Source organism: Oncorhynchus masou, chromosome 15 (assembly GCF_036934945.1).
Source record: "Oncorhynchus masou masou isolate Uvic2021 chromosome 15, UVic_Omas_1.1, whole genome shotgun sequence".
Lineage (NCBI taxonomy): Eukaryota > Metazoa > Chordata > Actinopteri > Salmoniformes > Salmonidae > Oncorhynchus > Oncorhynchus masou.
The window spans coordinates 24,504,524-24,526,784 of NC_088226.1; the positions used below are offsets into that span (position 1 = coordinate 24,504,524).

A 22,261-nucleotide genomic window follows, 5' to 3' on the forward strand; every position below is an offset into this window, starting at 1 on the left:
AGGAAAGTTAAGAAATAAATATAGTAGGTCTAGCCTAGCCTATAGAAAGCTGATGGGATCCTCCTCTTTTTAATAGAGGCCCACTCTGTTTTCTTTCACAATTGCATAGACTATATAAATGTTGCGCAACATGAAGTGTTTAATTCAATTTTTGATTACATTTGCATTGATGTCAGAGTGATTAGAGGGACAATAGAGTGCTGAGCACCAGGCAGTTAGCAAGTTTGGTAGGCTACTAATGACCATCAGCAGCATCAGAGCTAGGAGAAACCTAAACGGTCACGGTAATATAGTCACCGCAACAGCCTTAACCCCTCCTCACCTCATACAAGCTGAGCTCTTTGACAGAGGAGGGTCCCGATAGGGGGCTCATGGGGTTCTGGGGGCTCTTGAGGGCTAAGGCCTCTTTCGGAGAGCATATGGCCAGGCCCTGTCTCTCTGTGAGAAGCCGCTGGAGCAGAGTGAAGACCAGAGAACTGTCGGACAGCGAGCGGTACAGGACCTCCAGATGCCTGTAGGTTAGGTAGTCCAGGATGTTGAGACCGTTCTCGTTGAAGAGACGTATGAACTGGGGCTTGTCGTTGATCAGCGCATCCGTCATGGAGTCCTCCAGGTCCTCGTACTGCGGGAGGATAGAATGGTGTTTTTTTATAAACATGTCTATCTGTCGATCTGTCTGTCTGTCAAAGTTTAAACAATACTATTGAGAAAATTAAGGAACACTTCACGAATTGAATCGATTTCCAACTTCCCTTCTCCACCAGCCTATTTTCTCTATATTGTTACATTTCCAATTTGTGAAGCGGATTGCCTGTCTGTCTGTCTGTCTGTTCTGCCTGCCTGTTTTGAATATAATAAATTCCTTAAACAGGGGCATTAGAAGTGAGGAGCAGTTCACCTTCCATTGGATGTCTCCATTGAAGAGTTCACTCTTAGCGATGTCCACCCTGTTCCAGGCTACTGCTAGCTTCAGCTCCTCTGTGTACTCACTGGCATCGCTGGACACACGTTTACTGGCTGACAGACAAATACATAGAATGAATGATTAGTGTGAGAGAAATGACAAGATGATGTTAGAAATACTGTTATCTCATCAAATGGTTGTTTTATGCAACAGAATAGGGGGTTCTTAGAACACTCTAATCTGTGTGTGTTCTTCTGAGAATGGGCCTCTGGGGGCTTAATGCTGACAGTAGATGTACGATGCCTGAGGCCACATTCCATTCATGGGAGGGAGTTTGCTCTGGTTTGACTGGAAGGTACCAGGGAGAGATGGCTTGGAGCCAGACCCTGGTTTCTACACAATGAGAACAGTCTTTACAGCAGACACTGTCTGATGTGAATTATTAGTATCTTTCATACAAACCTTAACCTTGTGACCCAGTCCATACATCTGTTGTTTGTCATGAACATTCAGGAGGATGTAGTTACTTTGCTATAAAAAGGTGTTGTATTCTTTGTCTCTGGGCTCTCAACAAAATATCTGAGGGTGATTCATCGACCACCCATCATTATCGCAGAGCACTCAATCAATTCACTTTGTATGTGTGTGTTGTATTGACCTGCTCCGTTATTAATAAGTAAATATAGATTTAGTTTAAGTATAACTCTGACTTGCGTGATGAGTTTCTCTCCTCATTTGATAGTAAAGAAATTAACCACCACATTAGTTTGACCAGGATCATGTTCAACATATCTCTCAACAGATAGCAAATGCACACACTCCATACACACACGCACCCCTACCTCTGACGAGAGCCTTCAGTAGCACTGTGTCAAAATCATCAGAACTCTCCTGCTCCCCGTGGAACACTGTGATCAGATCTCTGTTTTTATAGATACTCAGAGCCTTGGGGGAGGAAGAGAAAAAGAAAGAGATGAGCAGTATGACAGTCACTTAATCACTTACTCACTCAAACTTGCTTTCTCTTTCACACACCAACACCCATAGACAGGTGTGTGGATGCTTGTACATGTATACACACTTTTATAAACTGGGTGGTTTGAGTCCAGAATGCTGATTGGCTGAAAGCCGTGCTATATCAGACTGTATACCATGGGTATGACAAAACGTTTATTTGTACTCCTCTAATAATGTTAGTAACCAGTTTATAATACCAATAAGGCACCTCGGGGGTTTGTGATATATGGCCAATATTCCACAGCTAAGGGCTGTGTCCTAGCACTCCCTGTTGGGTCATGCATAAGAACAGCCCTTAGCCATGGTATTTTGGTCATATACCACACCCCCCAGGCCTTTTTGTTTAAATACAGACACACACAAACACACACATTTCTATGCATACTACCTCTTCTATTACTTTTTTTTGTTACTTCTTCTTATTGATTATTGTACTGCAATGTTGTGGGAGCCAGCGAACAAGTATTTCACTGTACCTTTTATACCTGCTGTAAACAGTGCACGTGACAAATAACATAAAACGCACACACTCACTCACCCTGTCCACAAGCTTCTCCAGGTCTGCCTTGGCAGGGAAGTGTCTCCGGACCCTCTCACGGGCTCTGTCGCGCAGCTCCGCACTGGTCTTCTCGCTCCCCTCACCCTCTGGCTGGGGAGAGGGGGGGCTCATGGGCCCGGCTGACAGTGCATCCAGCAGCTCACAGATGAGATCCGCCGCTGGACCAGAACCATTCAACACCAGCCAGGGAGTAGCCTTCTTCAGAGAGAGATCCACCCTCTGAGGGAGAGAGGGAGGGAGGGTGAAAAGCAGAAGAGAGTGAGAGAAAGTGAAAGAAGGAGAGATAAGAGAGAAAGGGAATTTCAAAAGAGAAGGAGAGAGAGAAAGAGGGGTTAACGAGAATGTTCTGGTCATGCACAGCAATGTACTATAGGCCTAGTGATGTCATGAAAAGTAAAGTAAGTCATAGTGATGATAGTGATGTTGCCATAGCTTACCTCCAGCATGGCAGCGTCCCCTGAGATGAGCATACACAATACAGGGACATCTATACTGCCACTGCCTGGAAAACAACAGGTACAGGGAAGGGGTGTAGGACAAATGGGAGAAGTCCATAAAGTCAAGTTTTTAGTCATGAGTCATTGATCAGATGTCACAGTGAATGTCCATAAATGTTTCATGATTTACTCATCATAAGAATATTTGTAAGAATATATATTTTTCCACAGGCATCATGGGTTTGGATCAGCGAGTCAAATGTATTTCCTAAAAAAAAAATTAAAAAAAGGGATGCTGCACAAAAGAGAGGAGGAGATTGCCTTGTATGGTCATGATGTCAACAGAAACAAAATAAACTCCCATGGGTTGTTCGCCAGATGACTTCAACTTTGGATGAACTTTTAGTCTTACTTCCTGAAATGTATAAATCACCCACCGAATATAAGCAATACAAAAGAGTTACACGAGCATCACAGAGTATTAAAGGCTATATCATATCGCAAAGGACGTTGGTACATGTGAAAACTCGTACTCGAACGTTATGAGAATGAAATCAAGTTTTGTAAATACGTTGCAATAGGATATGGGGTTTATCGCATCTAGCTATCAACATGGCTGTGGTTCTACTGATTGAATTACGTCTCGTCGCATTTTCCAACCACAAGCAAGGAATCACCATTCAGTGGTCCCCTTTAATGCTCATTACGGCTTAGCCTCAAGCCTTAGCTTAACACTGATAAGAAAAGTAATATTGTTGATCTGAACATACAGAAGTACACATTAAATGGGTGGCTTAAACATATTGCACGCCACCTGTACACCTGGGGGCTAGTCTTATAAGCGTGGGTGTGTGCATGTAACTACTCAGTCTCACCCCAGATGCCTGTGCGCTGGTGGGAGATGTAGTCCTCCATCTTGGCCCGGAAGGCCCTTTCCCCTCCCCGCTGGCCTACACTCCCATCATCCACCAACAGGAAGGCCTGGTAGTTACTATCCAGGCAGCACGAGTCATGGGACGTGTTCTGGACATAATACCGTGCTGGAAAACTACCCTGAGAGAGGAAGAGGAGGAGAGTAGAGTGTGAGAGAGAAAGAGCGAGAGAGCAGAGATAGAGAAGGGGATCAGAGGCGGAGAGAGGGATAAAGGCAGAGGGGGAGTGAGATCGGGGAAGTAAAAGAGGGGTAGAGAGAGAGAGAGAGAGACAGAGAGAGAGAGCGAGCATTGTGATTACCTTCCCTTGTGTAATACAATTTCCTTGTTATTGTTATTTATTTGGTTTCATGTGGCTTTGCTTTGTTGAGTGAGAAAGGGTGAGAAGCAGAGGGGAGCTACTGTATGGGTGTATGTGTCTGTGCATGTTTAATTCTATATACATTGAACAGTGTATGTGTATGTGTGCCTGTGACGTCACGCCATTTGTGTGTGTGTGTTTGTGTGTCTGCGTGTGCACATATGTGTGCGTGTACCTCAGAGTTGACGAGACACTGTCTGTTGTGCACGAGGCCCCAGGGGCCACGCCCACAGCGATTACTTTCTTCTGGGACAGGGAGGAGGCCGCTGCCGCATGATCCCTCACTGCTTCCCCAACACAACGTCCCACCCCCTCCCTCAGCCCCCCCGTCACTATCCACGCCCCTGTAAAGAGAGGAGTGGGATGGAGGGAGAAAGATAAGAGGAGGGAGAAATGTGGGGAGCGAGAAATGTTTATGACACAATAATAATATGCCAGCAGACGCCTTTATTTAAAGCGACAGTGAGTGCATACATTTTTTTTATGTGACACTTGAGGGAATTGAACCCAAAACCTTGGAATAGCAAGCACACTTTATTACCAACAGCGCAACACAAGATCATAGACAATGGACAGTAAACAATAGACAGATAAGGAGTTTGTTGGTTATGAGTCAAGGGAACTGTGCAAATACGTACTCTACACATCCTTCCTTTCCTAATACACTGCTCAAAAAATAAAGGGAACACTAAAATAACACATCCTAGATCTGAATGAATGAATATTCTTATTCTTATTAAATACTTTTTTCTTTACATAGTTGAATGTGCTGACAACAAAATCACACAAAAATTAAAGTGGAGAACCACACTACAGGCTGATCCAACTTTGTAATGTCCTTTAACCTCTTACACTTATGGTGGCGCTATTTCATTTTTGGAAGAAAAGCGTTCCCGTTTTAAACAAGATATTTTGTCACAAAAAGATGCTCGACTATGCATATAATTGCTACTGTTCGAAAGAAAACACTCTGACGTGTCCAGAAATACAAATATCTTCTCTGTGCGTGCCCTTTAACGTGAGCTTCAGGCAAAACCAAGATGACTTGGCATCCAGGAAATGACAAGGATTTTTGAGGCTCTGTCTTTCATGATCTCCTTATATGGCTGTGAACGCAAGAGGAATGAGTCTGCCCTTTCTGTCGTTTCCCCAAGGTGTCTGCAGCATTGTGACGTATTTGTAGGCAGATCGTTGGAAGATTGACCATAAGAGACCACATTTACCACGTGTCCGCCCGGTGTCCTGCGCCGAAATTGGTGCGCAAAAGTCACCTGCCAGTATTTTTCCATGGGGCACAGAGAGAGAAGCAAGCTTCCACGAACTGCATGTCAATGAAGAGATATGTGAAAAAACACCTTGAGGATTGATTCCAAACAACGTTTGCCATGTTTCGGTCGATATTATGTAGTTAATCCGGAAAAAGTTTCACGTTGTAGGTGACTGCATTTTCGGTTCGTTTCGGTAGCCAGGCGCAATGTAGAAAACGGAACGATTTCTCCTACACACAGACGCTTTCAGGAAACACTGCGCATTTGGTATGTGGCTGGGTGTCTCCTCATTGAAAACATCAGAAGCTCTTCAAAGGTAAATGATTTTATTTATTTGGTTATCTGGCTTTTGTGAAAATGTTGCGTGCTACATGCTACACAAAATGCTATGCTAGCTTTGCATACTCTTATACAAATTAGTCAATTTCTATGGTTCAAAAGCATATTTTGAAAATCTGAGATGACAGTGTTGTTAAGAAAAGGCTAAGCTTGAGAGCAAACGCATTATTTTAATTTTATTTGCGATTTTCAGAAATCGTTAACGTTGCGTTATGCTAATGAGCCTGAGGCTTAGTCACAATCCCGGATCCGGGATGGGGAGTTTCAAGAGGTTAAAACAAGTCAAAATGAGGCTCAGTAGTGTGTGTGGCCTCCACGTGCCTGTATGACCTCCCCTACAACGCCTGGGCATGCTCCTGATGAGGTGGCGGATGGTTTCCTGGGGGATCTCCTCCCAGACCTTGACTAAAGCATCCGCCGACTCCTGGACAGTCTGTGGTGCAACGTGGCATTGTTGGATGGAGTGAGACATGATGTACCAGATGTGCTCAATTGGATTCAGGTCTGGGGAACGGGCGGGTCAGTCCATAGCATCAATGCCTTCCTCTAGCAGGAACTGCTGACACACTCCAGCCACATGAGGTTTAGCATTGTCTTGCATTAGGAGGAACCCAGGGCCAACCACACCAGCATATGGTCTCACAAGAGGTCTGAGGATCTCATCTTGGTACCTAATGGCAGTCAGGCTACCTCTGGCTATGCGGCCCCCCAAAGAAATGCCACCCCACACCATGACTGACCCACTGCCAAACCGGTCATGCTGGAGGATGTTGCAGGCAGCAGAACGTTCTCCACGGTGCCTCCAGACTGTCACGTCTGTCACATGTGCTCAGTGTGAACCTGCTTTCATCTGTGAAGAGCACAGGGCGCCAGTGGCGAATTTGCCAATCTTGGTGTTCTCTGGCAAATGCCAAACATCCTGCATGGTGTTGGGCTGTAAGCACAACCCCCACCTGTAGACGTCGGGCCCTCATACCACCTTATGGATTCTGACCGTTTGAGCAGACACATGCACATTTGTGGCCTGCTGGAGGTCATTTTGCAGGGCTCTGGCAGTCCTCCTCCTGCACCTCCTTGCACAAAGGCGGAGGTAGTGGTCCTGCTGCTGGGTTGTTGCCCTCCTACGGCCTCCTCCACATCTCCTGATGTACTGGCCTGTCTCCTGGTAGCGCCTCCATGCTCTGGACACTACACAGACAGACACAGCAAACCTTCTTGCCACAGCTCGCATCAGCTCGCATCCTGGATGAGCTGCACTACCTGAGCCACTTGCGTGGGTTGTAGACTCCGTCTCATGCTACCACTAGAGTGAAAGCACCGCCAGCATTCAAAAGTGACCAAAACATCAGCCAGGAAGCATAGGAACTGAGAAGTGGTTTGTGGTCACCACCTGCAGAACCACTCCTTTATTGGGGGTGTCTTGCTAATTGTCTATAATTTCCACCTGTTGTCTATTCCATTTGCACAACAGCATGTGAAATGTATTGTCAATCAGTGTTGCTTCCTATGTGGACAGTTTGATTTCACAGAAGTGTGATTGACTTGGAGTTACATTGTGTTGTTTAAGTGTTCCCTTTATTTTTTTGAGCAGTGTATATAAATATAATATGCCATTTAGCAGACACTTCCATCCAAAGCAACTTACAGTCATGCATGCATACATTTTATGTATGGGCATGATCCCAGGAATCATTGCAAGCGCTATGCTCTACCAACTGAGCTGCAGAGGACCACAGGTGCTACAGATGACTTTCCTCCCTCTTTCCTTCAAAAGTCATTTTGTCCATTTATTGGCAGTGAAAGACGCCACCATGTTGGAATTGGAATCAGGCCCAGAATTGTTTTCTTTCAAATACTCAATTTGTTTGCTCACCTACGCACTTCTATTCCTTCTCTGGATCAGCTGTCATCTGACCTACTGGTTTGCCTCTTACGACTGCTGTGTCTGCAAACTTTATAATGCTTTATGGCTGAACATGCTTATTTCCCTGCCTTGCTTTAACAAACAACTGTATGGCTTAGATGGTCTTGTGTTTTGTGAACTTCGAACCAGTAGCGCCAGAGGAGAAGAAGGAGGAGACTCTGAGACAGAGATGGAAGAGAAAGCAAGACACCCCACTAGCTGGATTTATCTTTTTTTATGGTTCAATGAAAATGAATTAACTAAGTAGACCAGACTCAGCTGCTATTTAACTGGTGTCTATGGGAGACACACCCAGTTAAGTAGACCAGAATTGACCATTTTCTTCCAATGGTAAACGGCTTAATTTATTCACCATCTTTGTCTGAACTTCGAAATTGTATATACACTGTAGATGTATGAAACATGGGAAAGTTATGCTGCTTTGAAAGTTGATGAACTTGTTAACCCACTAGGAGACAAGTAGAAGAAAAAGCATTTGAAATCCTCTTTGTTTACACCTATTCAGCATTGTTCACTTTAGCTCACCCCACCCACGCACCTTAACCCCACCCAGAGTCAGCATGTGAGTCATCGTGGCATTTTTTTATTTTTTTTAACCAGGTAGGCCAGTTGAGAACAAGTTCTCATTTACAACTACAACCTGGCCAAGATAAAGCAAAGCAGGGCGACAAAAAACAACACAGAGTAACACATGGGATAAACAAAAGTACAGTCAATAACAATAGAACAATCTATATACAGTGTTTGCAAATGGAGTAAGGAGGTAAGCCAATAAATAGGCCATAGTAGAGAAGTAATTCTAATTTAGCAAATTAACACTGGAGTAATAGATGTGCAAATGATGATGTGCAAGTAGAAACACTGGTGTGCAAAAGAGCAAAAAAAGTCAATAAAAACAATATGGGGGTGAGGTAGGTAGTTGGATGGGCTATTTACAGATGGGCTGTGTACAGCTGCAGTGATCGGTGAGCTCCTCAGATAGCTTACGCTTAAAGTTAGTGAGGGCATATAAGTCTCCAACTTCAGAGATTTTTGCAATTCGTTCCAGTCATTGGCAGCAGAGAACTGGAAGGAAAACGAATATGTAGTGAGGGCCAGCCGACGAGAGTATACAGGTCGCAGTGGTGGGTGGTATATGGGGCTTTGGTGACAAAGCGGATGGCACTGTGATAGACTGCATCCAGTTTGCTGAGTAGAGTGTTGGAGGCTATTTTGTAAATGACATCGCCAAAGTCGAGGATCAGTAGGATAGTCAGTTTTAAGAGGGTATGTTTGGTAGCGTGAGTGAAGGAGGCTTTGTTTGCGAAATAGGAAGCCGATTGTAGATTTAATTTTGGATTGGACATGCTTAATACAAGTCTGGAAGGAGAGTTTACAGTCTAGCCAGACACCTAAGTATTTGTAGTAGTTGTAGTCAGAACCGTCCAGAGTAGTGATGCTAGTCGGGCGGGCGGGTGCGGGCAGCGATCGGTTGAAGAGCATGCATTTAGTTTTACTAGCATTTAAGAGCAGTTGGAGGCCACGGAAGGAGAGTTGTATGGCATTGAAGCTCGTTTGGAGGTTTGTTAACACAGTGTCCAAAGAAGGGCCAGATGTATACAGAATGGGGTAGTCTGTGTAGAAGTGGATCAAGGAATCACCCGCAGCAAGAGCGACATCATTAATATATACAGTGAAAAGGGTCGGCCCGAGAATTGAACCTTGTGGTGCCCCCATAGAGACTGCCAGAGGTCCAGACAACAGGCCCTCCGATTTGACACACTGAGCTTTATCTGAGAAGTAGTTGGTGAACCAGGCGAGGCAGTCATTTGAGAAACCAAGGCTGTTGAGTCTGCCGATAAGAATACGGTGATTGACAGAGTCGAAAGCCTTGGCCAGGTCGATGAAGATGGCTGCACAGTAAAGTATTTTATCGATGGCGATTATGATATTGTTTAGTACCTTGAGTGGGACTGAGGTGCACCCATGACCAGCTTGGAACCCGGATTGAACAGCGGAGAAGGTACGGTGTGATTCGAAATGGTCAGTAATCTGTTTGTTAACTTGGCTTTCAAAGACTTTGGAAAGGCAGGGCAGGATGGATATAGGTTTGTAACAGTTTGGGTCCAGGTGGAAAGCATGGCCAGCCATAGAGAAATGCTTATTGAAATTCTCAATTATCGTGGATTTATCGGGGGTGACAGTGTTTCCTAGCCTCAGTGCAATGGGCAGCTAGGAGGAGGTACTCTTATTCTCCATGGACTTTACAGTGTCCCAGAAAATGTTGGAGTTAGAGCTGCAGGATGCAAATTTTTGTTTGAAAAAGCTAGCCTTTGCTTTCCTAACTGACTGTGTGTTTTGGTTCCTGACATCCCTGAAAAGTTGCATATCGCGGCGACTATTCAAAGCTAGTGCAGTACGCCACAGGCATCCTCCAGAAACTAACCTCCAGCTCCTACTCCTGTTTAATTGTTGAGTCTTTCCTCTTTTGTTCTCTATTGCTCCTTGTTTTTTGCTCCTTGTTTTTTAAGCAAGGGGGAGGCTGATGACATCAGAGGGCACCATCAGACCAACTTCTTGAATGGCCTACTCCATGAAGTTTGCACATGTGTCTAAAAAACATTTTTTTCTCAAAACATTTGTTTTTACACTTAAAGCTACAATATGTAACTTTATGGGCAACCTGACCAAATTCACATAGAAATGTGAGTTATAGATATTTCATTCTCATTGAAAGCAAGTCTAAGAAGCTGTAGATCCATTCTATGTTGGCTATTTCTATGCTTACAATTTTTAAGATAATTTTTTTGCGTCTTTTATTTTCGATTTTGTACACCAGCTTCAAAGAGCAGAAAATACAACATTTTTGGTTATGGAAAATATATTTCACAGCGGTTAAGATGGTACATTGATTCTCTACACAATGACTTGTTTTGTCACATAAACTGAAATTAGCCTAACTATTAGAATTTTAGCTACCAGGTAATGGCGGAGCGATTTATTTAACACATTACTGTATTTATACTGTACGTGGGATATTGTTTTTCAACATGAAAAGTTAAACCATTCAACCACTGAGCTTTGACGATAGCGCCAGCTAAATTCAGGGCAGCAATGTTGTTGAGAGCTCGCAACACTTTTGCAGTTGTCCAAAAATCGGCAGTAACAAAGATTACCTACATACTGGCCAGCGGTATGTTCTGTTTGCTTCAACGTTTTCTACGATGCATGGCGGTTTGAACTGAACGACACGTTTCTTTTGAGATACGTTTGTTAGGTGTGGCCTGGCCAATATGAGTTTGAGCATCTGAAACTTGTGCAACACACCATATGGAAGCTGGGCCACTATAATCTAAACATTTTTCAACTGGTCTTTCAGTACAGTACCGTTTCCGTTGTATTCAACTTTGCACACCATTCTGTCGCACTGAACGCAACCCTGGAAACCTCAAATCTGTTATAGACAGAAATCTGTGACATGAAAGACCAATCAGGACTCATCTCTCGGCATGTCCAGCCACTCCATTAGCTCAGCCAATCAGGGAAAGCCAGGAAGGATCCTGTCTTTCTCCCTGGCTGCATTCAGTACGAAAAAAACGGTGTGCAACATTCAGTTAAACGGCCAGTAAAATGGGGAGGGGCTGGGTTGTGGGTTGAAAAGTGAGGGGATTCTATCAATGACCCAGGCATGCACTGGGTGAAGCGAGTTAACGTTGATTGCATTCAATTTCGAATCGGGCCACCTCCTGGGCAGAGGCAAAGTGCCCCGTTTTGACCGACGACAAAGTCGGCTGAAAACAAAAGTGACATAGGTTAAGCACATAAGTAAGATTCTTTGTTTCCACGTGCAAAAGTGTTTACTTTTGATTAAAAAAAGTATTTTTCTGCCTTCCAAATGAGTTGTTGACAACATGACCGGGCGACGCAGATTACTGTTCTTTTTGAGACGGGCGCTCCTCACACACCGCTTTTGTTACAGAATGGCTCAATTACGCTTTACAAATTATGAATATGCTTGAGAATACATCGCTCATTGCTTCAAGCCACAACTGCCAAACAGAGCAAACGTACCTCAAAGTCTGTTAAAAAACATTGAAGAACATTTTGGGGAAATCAGTCATGTAGTACAAATGTTCACACAATGTAGCAAACATTTAATTAAACTGAATGCACCCCTATATAGCTTAGTGCTTTCTCCTTAGCTAAACTAGGCTTGTAATTTGTTTTACATATCATTACCGTGCCAGTCAAAAGTTTGGTCACACTTTTCTTTATCTACTATTTTCTACATTGTAGAATAATTGTGAATATATCAAAAAAATAACACAAATGGAATCATGTTGTAACCAAAAAAGTGGATACATAATAAAAATAACAGCCCTACTGTGAAGTAGGAACTAGCACCAGCTTGCTTAATCCCATCACAAATGGTTACTAAACAACTCAAGACATCAAAAGAGGTTCTTAGATACTTATGACAATGTGTATAATGCATTATAACCCCATCATGATGCATTATTCCTGTATGTTAAAGAGACTGGACCCATTCATCTCAATATTAATTATTGATATTTTAAACAAATAGGTTAAACAGTGGGCGTTGTCCTCACCTGTGCTCTGTGCCGTCCTGACCAGCCTCTGACCCAGGACACCAGGGTGTGTGTGTGTGTGTGTGTGTCTCACCTGTGCTCTGTGCCGCCCTGACCAGCCCCTGTCTCAGCACCTCCCTGACCCAGGGCTTGACCTTCTCGCGACCACCCACCACAGAAACCACCAGGTTGGGGGAGGGCACCCCCCAATGGGCCGTCATCAGGTTGTACATGATATGAGGTGGGGTGTCGCATGACAAACGCAGGAACTGACCAATAGGATGAGAAGAGGGGAAGAAATGGACAATTAGTATCGCCACACAATAAAGTTATGATGATCAAGCGGCTGTGGTGGTTTATGAATACCTATGCTACATAAAGTGCTCCTAGCTAGTTGCTTGTTTTGCCTATGGTGTAGCTATTCAGAGGTGAAGAGATATCGGTACAGGTGAGAACATTCCGTCTGACTGAGCCAATGTTGTGAGGCCTGGCAGCACTGCTAGAACACAGACTTCTCTGCTATGGTTCCATAAAATGCCAGACAGACGTTCTGCTGCGACAGCCTCATACAGTATCTCACCACCGTTAAATCATGTGACACATGGAAAAAAAGTTTTTCTTAATGTTTAAACTACTTTTTGTCTTGTTAAAACGGTAAGGAAGATTCATAAAATTCCACGTGAATTCACCATGCAGAATTTCAATTCCGAGCCCAACCCGATATCTGACATCAGAACCGATTTTTCTCCACAACCTGATCCACCCACATTTTTCGGAGAGCTGATTCGTGACAATTGATTTAATTTCATGTGAAGCTGTCTTATGTCCATTGTTGGGGGCCTGCACTGCTGCCAGCAACGGTTTGGGTCTCATGGAGCGTCTCTTTCAGAGGGTTAAGAATTGCACCTTTACTACTGATACTGTATCTCAATTCCGTCTCTCAAAGTTTGCATTTCACCACCTTCTGAATTAACTTCTCAAAGTATTGCCATACAGGACTTCGTGCTGTCGCTTGCAGTTTCCTTGCCATTTTCCAATTGTTAACAACAATGACAGGTGGTGTGCTTTATATCCATGGCAAATCATTTGAAAGATGCATATCGCTTTGTTACTGTTCAAAATATGAATACATGTCAACCTATTTTGTGGTTCTAGTCCTAACATGTAATTGATGGTTATATTAGAGCAATGTATATTATGCAATTGTGTACTTGATTAAAAACCCAAGACTTCTCAAAGACCAGGCAAGAAAGCTAGATCTAAATGCTTTGTAATGCCAGTACCAAATTGCTCCCTCCGCTAGTCCTAAATCGCTCCCTTGACCCCAATCCTTCGATGTTTGCAGATCTGGGAAGGTAGCTTATAAGCAGCGCAATTATGGATCTCACACCTTACAGATGGCTCGGGCCAAGGGAAGAGGTAGGGAGCGATTTGAGACCAGACGTAAATGTTGAGGAGACTTTCCCAATCACACCGAGTTTCCCTAACGGCTCGATCTGCACTCAAAACTGTTTCATTATGTAATCCAACATGTTTATGGGATATGTGTGCAAAAAACATTCACCTTTTTCCTACTATTTATGTTAAGTATACGCATACAATTTGATGCATACGTTAGATTTTGTCACGGATCCTTCCGGAACTGTCCTTACGCACACCTGGTCCCTATTCCCAGTGATTAGTAATTGTATAAGTGTGCCCTTTGTTCACCATTGTCCTGTCGATAATTGTTTGAATGTCCGTTGGTTGTGTGTTTTGGCTTTCATGCCATTGTGGATTGAGCAGATGATTACGGATCTCGTCCCGTGTGATAATCATTGTTGCTATTGTGAATTTATTCGAGGTACTCCTGGCTCTTTTGTTTGGGTCTCAACCTTGTATACGTGTTTGTTTGGTCTTCGTCCCCATGCCTTTACATGGCACGCTGTAATTTGGGTAAATAATAACCCCTATTACGCATTCCTGCACCTGTCTCCCGATCCTTATACCAACGTGACAGATTTATACAATGTATGCACTATGCAGAACGCAATGCAACTGCCTCTGCAACGCAATGCTGCAAGGCAAACGCAGCATTCCGTTCTAAATTAATGTTCTTCTGGTGTACCAAAACGCAATGGCGCTGTCGGTCTGATCGAGGCGTAATGGTTATCTCTCTGTTCTCTCCCTCTAGATGAAAAGACACTTAACTCTGCATGTCTAGCAGATTGGATGTTAGCCTACCACCTCAAGCAAGATAATCTGCTCTTCCTCACTGGAAAAGCTTGCCTGCTCCAAGACCTCGGCCATGGTTAACAACTCCATTGTGTCCCCCTACCACTCTCCACTAGCTCCCATCAGCAGTGTGCATCAAATTCAAGTCCCTGTTGTTTGCCAACAGGGCAGCAATGGGAATCAACCCTCTCCAATCTTTATCAGCACTGCCACACTTATGTTCCTTCATATTGCCATTATACACTGTGCGAACAAAACATGAACAACACCCACCCTCCCCCTTTTCCTAGCCTGACGGGTAGGAGTGTTGGGCCAGTAACCGATTCCCCGAGCTGACAAGGTAAAAAAAAATGTCGTTCTGCCCCTGAGCAAGGCAGTTAACCCAATGTTCCCCAGGTGCCGATGACGTGGATGTCGATTATTAAGGCAGCCCCCCGCACCTCTCCGTTCCTCCAGGGCCCCTAGCTGTTGTATATCTTTGTCCTATCACACCTGATTCAACTAATCAATTGCTTGAGGAGGGATGTCCAGGGGGATATAAATGTTTTGTCTAGAACAAATATAATTACCTGCCAAGTAGAATAGGAAATTGTAGTAACTCTATTCATTACATTTGCACTTGCAATGTTCTATACATTTCACCTGAGATGTCACTGACTATACCTCAGTTGTACTTCTGTTGGAATTGAAGAAAAATAACTGGGGGTCCCAAGGAACGTATTAAATTAAATACTGTTCCACTGTTCACTCCTAGTAAACAGTCAATCAGCTTGGTCCATAATGTGACTCATTAAATGGGTTATTATCACTGGTTATTCATGCATCTTTTTCCATAACTATTTCTAGCTTCATCTCCCTGGATCTTCCTAAGGCCTATGTGGATCCCCATGACCTCAAGGAGGAAGTCAAGGTAAGCCACACATAGGGTGTTGCAGCCAGCCGCGACCGGCAGACCCATGGGGCAGTGCACAATTTGCCCAGTGTCGTCCGAGATAGGGGAGGGTTTGGCCGGCAGGGATGTCCTTGTCCCATTGCGCACTAGCGACTCCTGTGGCAGGCCGGGCGCAGCGCACGCTGACACGGTCACCAGGTGTACGGTGTTTCCTCTGACACATTGGTGTGGCTGGCTTCCGGGTTAAGTGGGCATTGTGTCAAGAAGCAGCGCGGCTTGGTTGGGTTTCGTCGGACGCACGGCTCTCGACATTCGCCTCACCCGAATCCATATGGGAGTTGCAGCGATGAGACAAGACTGAAAGACTGAAAAAGGGGTACATTTAAAAATTAAAAATAAAGCCACACATAGGGTGGACCTCAATATGTCATGGATACGCAGAGGTGCGCTTCACAATGTTAAAATATAAACACACCTGGAGACACCTCATCATTTTTGTAGAGGGGTTGTTGGCCGGGCAGCGCTACCGTAGCTAGCAAAATAGTATAGAAACCAGGGCCAATTGCATTTCCCCCACACTTTTCAATCAGGTGTGTCAAGTTAAGTACTTTCAATACAGCTGACTTCCACTGACATAGGCTTTCGTAGTTCATAATAATAGCCCTTTTTGTTCCAGTCTTATCTTTAGATAAAGTGGTAGCCCATCAAGGGCAGGGGCCAGTGGAGGCTGGTGGGAGGAGATATAGGAGGATGGGCACATTGTAATTACTAGATTGCAATTAATGGAACAGAGTCAAACATGTGGTTTACATATGTTTGATACCATTCCATTTATTCCATTATAGCTATTATAATGACCCATCCTCCTATAGCTCCTCCCACCAGCCTCTATTGGCAGGTGCCCATGGTAGGGTAAATATATTGCTGAAATGGACTTTTCCCCAAATGGGAATATTATTTTCCATAATTTCCAATGTTGACCTGATCTTATCCCTTCAATTGACTTTTACAGTGCATTTGGAATGTATTCAGACCGCTTTACTTTTTCCACATTGTTACGTTACTGCCCTATTCTAAAATTGATTAAATAGTTTTTCCCCCTCATCAATCTATACACAATACCCCATTATGACAAAGCAAAAACAGGTGTTAAAAGATTTTTGCTAGAAAAAGAAAAATACCGACAGATATATAACATTTACATAAGTATTCAGACACTCAGTACTTTGTTGAAGCATCTTTGGCAGCGACTACAGCCTCGAGTCTTCTTGGGTATTCTTCTTGCATATGACGCTACAAGCTTGGCACACCTGTATTTTGGGAGTTTATCCCATTCTTCTCTGCATATCCTCTCAAGCACTGTCAGGTTGGATGGGGAGCGTCACTGCTCAGCTTTTTTCAAGTCTCTCCAGAGATGTTTGATCGACTTCAAGTCCGGGCTCTGGCTGGGCCACTCAAGGACATCCAGAGACTTGTCCCAAAGCCACTCCTGTGTTGTCTTGGCTGTGTGTTTAGGGTCATTGTCCTGTTGGAAGGTGAACCTGGAAGGTGAGCGGGTGGGGTTGGTATCCGAGGCGCAAATGAAAAGGTTGGACGCTATGTACGAGTTGTCACCGGCCACGTTGTTATGAGAATGGCTGTAACCTTTCAACCAAATCTCCTGGTGTTTGTGCTTCAAAACGCTCAGTGGCTGTCGAGGCCTGTCAGTCACCACCACGTCCGCGTGTGGCAACCTCTTCAGTACCTGTGAACTGAGACAAGGATATTGGTCTGTGATATCGCAAAGTGTTTCACCAGTGGGAGTCATCGGGTCAGATGCTGGACTGACACCATTAGTGTCATTGTTATGGGTGACAGTCCCCCACAAAGCCGAAGGTGGTTCATTGGAAGCAGAATATACTCTGCGCATCAATGTTTTTCTTGCAGAGACGACCGCAGTGCTTGCAGAAGTGTCCGAATGGCAAGATAAGTTCATCTCAACTACCGTATTGCACAACTGCAAGGAGGAGGGAAGTAGCTAATTCACAGAGACAGCTGGCTCGTAATATCTCCTTGGATCGGATTCTGCACCAAGAGATTTCTAAACGTCCTTTTCCCAAGGGGTGCTTTTGACAGATACCCCTCGTGAATGACTGCGTTGCAGCTAGAGTTAGGGGAAGACAGTGTGGTCAGTGAAGAAGGCACTGTGGCCTGTGACCATTCCTGGTTGGTTTTCCAATCCATCAGTGGGAGTAACCGATCCATCAAAGTCTGCTCCAAGTAGGGGTACAGATTTGAGGCTGGTAACATACACAGGGTGAACGAGCAATACATCCTGGAAGTGAAGTTTCAGCATGACTCTCAATGTGAGAGGCGAGGTAGTCTGAGGGGCCCCTCGAAGTGTAGTGTCACATCGTTCCACTTTTAACCAACGTTTAGTTGGGTTCAAAGCCCTTTTGAGATCATTGAACATTGTTTGAGAGATGGACGATATTGTCGCGCCCAAATCAATTAGCGTATGACAAGTTAAGCAATTCTCCAGGACTGTTTCCAGGTATGGGTGTTTAGATTCATGTTTAGTGGACATATTCCCCACAAAGCGGAGTTATCGTTCACAACGACGTGATGTGCCATTTCTGTTCAAGGTGGAAGCAGATCAACTTTTCAGATTTTGAGTGGGCTTGGCTTTAATGAAGAGTTTGACCTTTAACTTTGCAACCTTTGTATCAGAGTCTATAGACAAAGCCTGTGGGCTTGTTTCTTGATCAAGTGGGCCCTGGATAGGGTCTCGAGTGAGAGCGGGAGAAATTTGAATTTTAATGTCCTTGCTATGGGTGTTAATCCTGCGGACTTGGTGTCCGGTAATTCCCGTCTAGTCCTTGTGACTTATCTTTAACCCTTTTCTCAAAATGTTCTCACTTTAGTTCTTCACATAGTGGAACTTCTGGAGAACATAGGTCTACGTTTTGATCGTCCTTCAACCCTTTGTTACCCTTGTGCTCTGACACTTTGTGTGGGTTGGGTGCAGGAACGTAGCGAACAGGTCGATTGTAGCGGTAGTCGTTTTGATGACGACGTACTTTACAGTTATTTCGACTGAGGTTATTGGAATCGTGGTTTTGTGGTCGAAAACGTTGTTGTGCGTCATCTCTCAACGCTCCAATACCAGATAATGCACCCTCTAACTGGAGTGAGTGCTCCTGGTCAAACTTCACTTCTCCCTAAGGCCAAAGCCACATGGGATTCCACTGGAGGCGAGACTTCCGCCAGTACTGGGGTTTACTAAATGTGCTTTGCAAAAGCAGATTTTACTGATTGATCTATTTTAATGATAAATAAAACCTGTATAGGCTATTTGGGAATGAAATTTTAAATTAACCTGAACCTTGTTGATCTAGGTTAATGTGAAAAGTTTAAATTGTTACATTGTAGAAAACCAATCAATTTGGATATTATTTAAAAGATCCACTTGAAAGATAAATCTGGCAATTTCACTTGTTAGTTAAAACTTCTTGGTGACAGGGGGCAGTATTTTCACGTCCGGATGAAATGCATGCCCAAATTCAACTGCCTGCTACTCATCCCCAGAAGATAATATATGCATATTATTAGTAGAGTTGGATAGAAAACACTCTGAAGTTTATAAAACTGTTTGAATCATGTCTGTGAGTATAACAGAACTTATTTAGCAGGCGAAACCCCGAGGACAAACCATTCAGATTTTTTGTTGTTGCGGTAACTCTCTTTTCAATAGGGTTTTAGTTGGGAATCCAGATTTCTAAGGGACCTTCTTGCAGTTCCTATCGCTTCCAATGGATGTCAACAGTTTTTAGAAATTGGTTGAGGTTATTCCTTTGTGTAATAAAGAAGTACGGCCATCTTGAACGAGGGTCATTTGAAGTGTACTGTTAGATAGAGGCGCGTGACCAGAAAGCATGCTACAGTTTGTTTTCTTCCTATATTGAACACAGATCATCCCGTCTTCAATTTTATTGATTATTTACGTTAAAAAATACCTAAAGTTGTATTACAAAAGTTGTTTGAAATGTTTTGGCAAAGTTTACAGGTAACTTTTGAGATATTTTGTAGTCACGTTGCTTAAGTTGGAACCTGTGTTTTTCTGGATCAAACGCGCCAAATAAATGGATATTTTGGATATATATCGACAGAATTAATCAAACAAAAGGACCATTTGTGATGTTTATGGGACATATTGGAGTGCCAACAAAAGAAGCTCGTGAAAGGTAAGACATTATTTATATTTTTATTTCTGCGTTTTGTGTCGCGCCTGCAGGGTTGAAATATGGTTTCTCTCTTTGTTTACGGAGGTGCTATCCTCAGGTAATAGCATCGCTTGCTTGTGCCGAAAAGTCTTTTTGAAATCTAACATGTTGGCTGGATTCACAACAAGTGTAGCTTTAATTTGCTATCATGCATGTGTGATTAAATGAAAGTTTGATTTTTATAGTAATTTATTTGAATTTGGTGCTCTGCATTTTCCCTAGCGTTAGCGTCCCACATATCCCAGAGAGGTTAAATTGAATGAGACATCGATATCCAGTTGGCTGGATATCTTAACGTGATCCACGTTTGGGTGTCACCTAATTATTTTTCAAGTGATGTACTGGCGATTCTTCACCTCCAGTGATTGCAGAAAGCTGAAATCAACCGGAAGTACAAAAGAGCGGGACTTCCGCCGTGCAAGGCGGAGGAATTTCAACGGGACACTGGAAAAATAAAATACTGTTTCCCTTTGTTAGCTTAGCATCTTGTGCAAGTTTATCCTACTTTGTAAAATAAATCTCACTTCCAAGCACAAAATAGGGCCCCTTCACCATGGAAAGGGGGGTTTACTAGTGACGTCTCACATTAACCCATTCGGCATACTTTGCTAGCATTATGTTGACCGGAGCGACACGGTACATAAATACAGATACGCTTGAGGCCTAACCACACTGTCTTAGCGCGGTAGGCGGACGGCTCAGTCACCGAAGAGATCTATCTTATTTCTAACCTTACTGGCTCTGCCCTTGCTCTAGAAATTAGACAGAAATCGTACCGTTTGGCCTAACGGACTAAATCTGGAATTTACAACTCATTGCCCAAACTATCGGCAGACGACTGGAGGCACTATTCTTAGCTTGTTCAAATGGAAACATACACAACCAATATCGTTCTCTATCCGCATACAACAGTCTGTTTGCACAATTGATATATATATATATATATATATATATATAATTCAACTGCAAAGTCCAATTCTATCTTAGATTCCTTGCAAGGGGCGTCATAATATGTCGTGTCTTTGGCATCATTAAAGTGAAGACTGTTATTTTGTCAAATCAATTCTCTGTAATTATTATTACGTGGTTAAACAAATCATGTAAATTTAATTAACTAGGAAGTTGGGGCACCAAGGAAAATCTTCAGATTACAAAGTTAGAATTTTCCGAATATAACTCTTCAGATATTTTAAGATCTGATCAGTCTTCTAATTAATGAATTATTCCTAACCTCATGTTAGTCTCATTCCAAATGTCGTAAATTGTTGGTTATCTGCACGAACCCAGCCTTTACTATGAATCATCAATACATCAATTGTCTTAATCATTTATTTACTAACTAACTAAATAATCACAGAAATGCATAAACAAACAACACAGTAGACATGGTTACAAGGAAATGATAGGGGAGGTTCCCTAGTGGGCTAAGCCGATATGACGGCTTGGTGGACAAAGGGAAGTGGGTGTGGACTGAGACGGGGGAAAGACAAAAAGAGTCACTACACAGTTGATAATTATATTAATTGAAATGCTAATCCTTTGCACTTGAACGCTCACTCATTCGGTAATAATTTCAGTCAATATATATTTACGCCCAGTGTGTCATCACCGTTTTGCAAGTTCATCTCGAGGGTGTCTCTCTCCTCCCCTAATGTTTTTCGTGGTTAGAATGGATACTTCAGAGTACCATTCAGAAATGTTCTCATAGAATAGAACGCCGGTTGTCGGTCTTCGCTGGTTGACATAATTTCTAGCTGCAGACTAGTAATTAGTATCAAAGATTTGCTCTTATTCTTTTGGGATCGATAGTCTCAGAGTTTAACCATTTCCAGCCGTGTAGCCAATGCTCCATGTGGTATGGTTAGGAATTCAACAACCATTGCAACCTTAGCTTATACTGAGGTTTTTGTGGTATAAACTCAACCTGTGCTCCCTCAGTGTCCATCGAGGTACGCGTGGTCTGAAGAGGATTTCTTCAGGAGGGGTTTTTATTCGTAACAGTAGAAAAGGACTGTTCCATGATGCCAGATCATGTCTGTGCTCACGGGGGCGGGCCAATGACTTGGTTAAACTTTAAAGGGAATAGGTTAATTAAAGGTTTAACATCATATTACATAATTTCACAAATAGTTTAATCTTTACTCATTCATTTTATACAAGAAGTAGATGCAAACCTCATAACTGAGAAATGTACATATTCAGAGATATAGTCATGTGTGTTTCCTGTCCTGAGGTCACCAAATGAAACACACTCTTCATACCCGTCCCTTAAGTATCCACGGACCATTCCCACCTTCTCACAAGTGGACATTTTGTATCAAATCCCTATTTTGGGTATTTAGGAGTTCGCCATGTGAAATCCTTTGTTCTCTCTGTGTCTCTTTCTGCATGGCCAGGGGGAGAGAGTATCCTCCAGGAATTTATTTTTTAAGTGATCATTGCTTATTTATTCACGTTTACAGTGTCAATTTCAATCAGGCACTGACGTTATCCACCTGAGAAACACTGGTAACCCGGAAACAGAATTGAAGCAGAAACAGAAGCAATTGACCACAGAGTTCTCAAGCTGTGAGCTTTTCACACT

The 22,261-nt window shown here is 43.3% G+C and overlaps 1 protein-coding gene across 1 annotated transcript in view; it reads right to left on the reverse strand.

Moving 5' to 3' along the window:
• trpm4a (transient receptor potential cation channel, subfamily M, member 4a) overlaps positions 1–22,261 on the reverse strand; it is a 79,692-nt gene that overhangs the window by 46,874 nt on the left and 10,557 nt on the right. Inside the window, 9 exon segments of the mRNA XM_064988779.1 lie at positions 323–622; positions 899–1,017; positions 1,747–1,849; positions 2,460–2,699; positions 2,918–2,982; positions 3,793–3,970; positions 4,386–4,432; positions 4,435–4,554; positions 12,404–12,578. Coding sequence (XP_064844851.1) covers positions 323–622; positions 899–1,017; positions 1,747–1,849; positions 2,460–2,699; positions 2,918–2,982; positions 3,793–3,970; positions 4,386–4,432; positions 4,435–4,554; positions 12,404–12,578 — 1,347 coding nt within the window.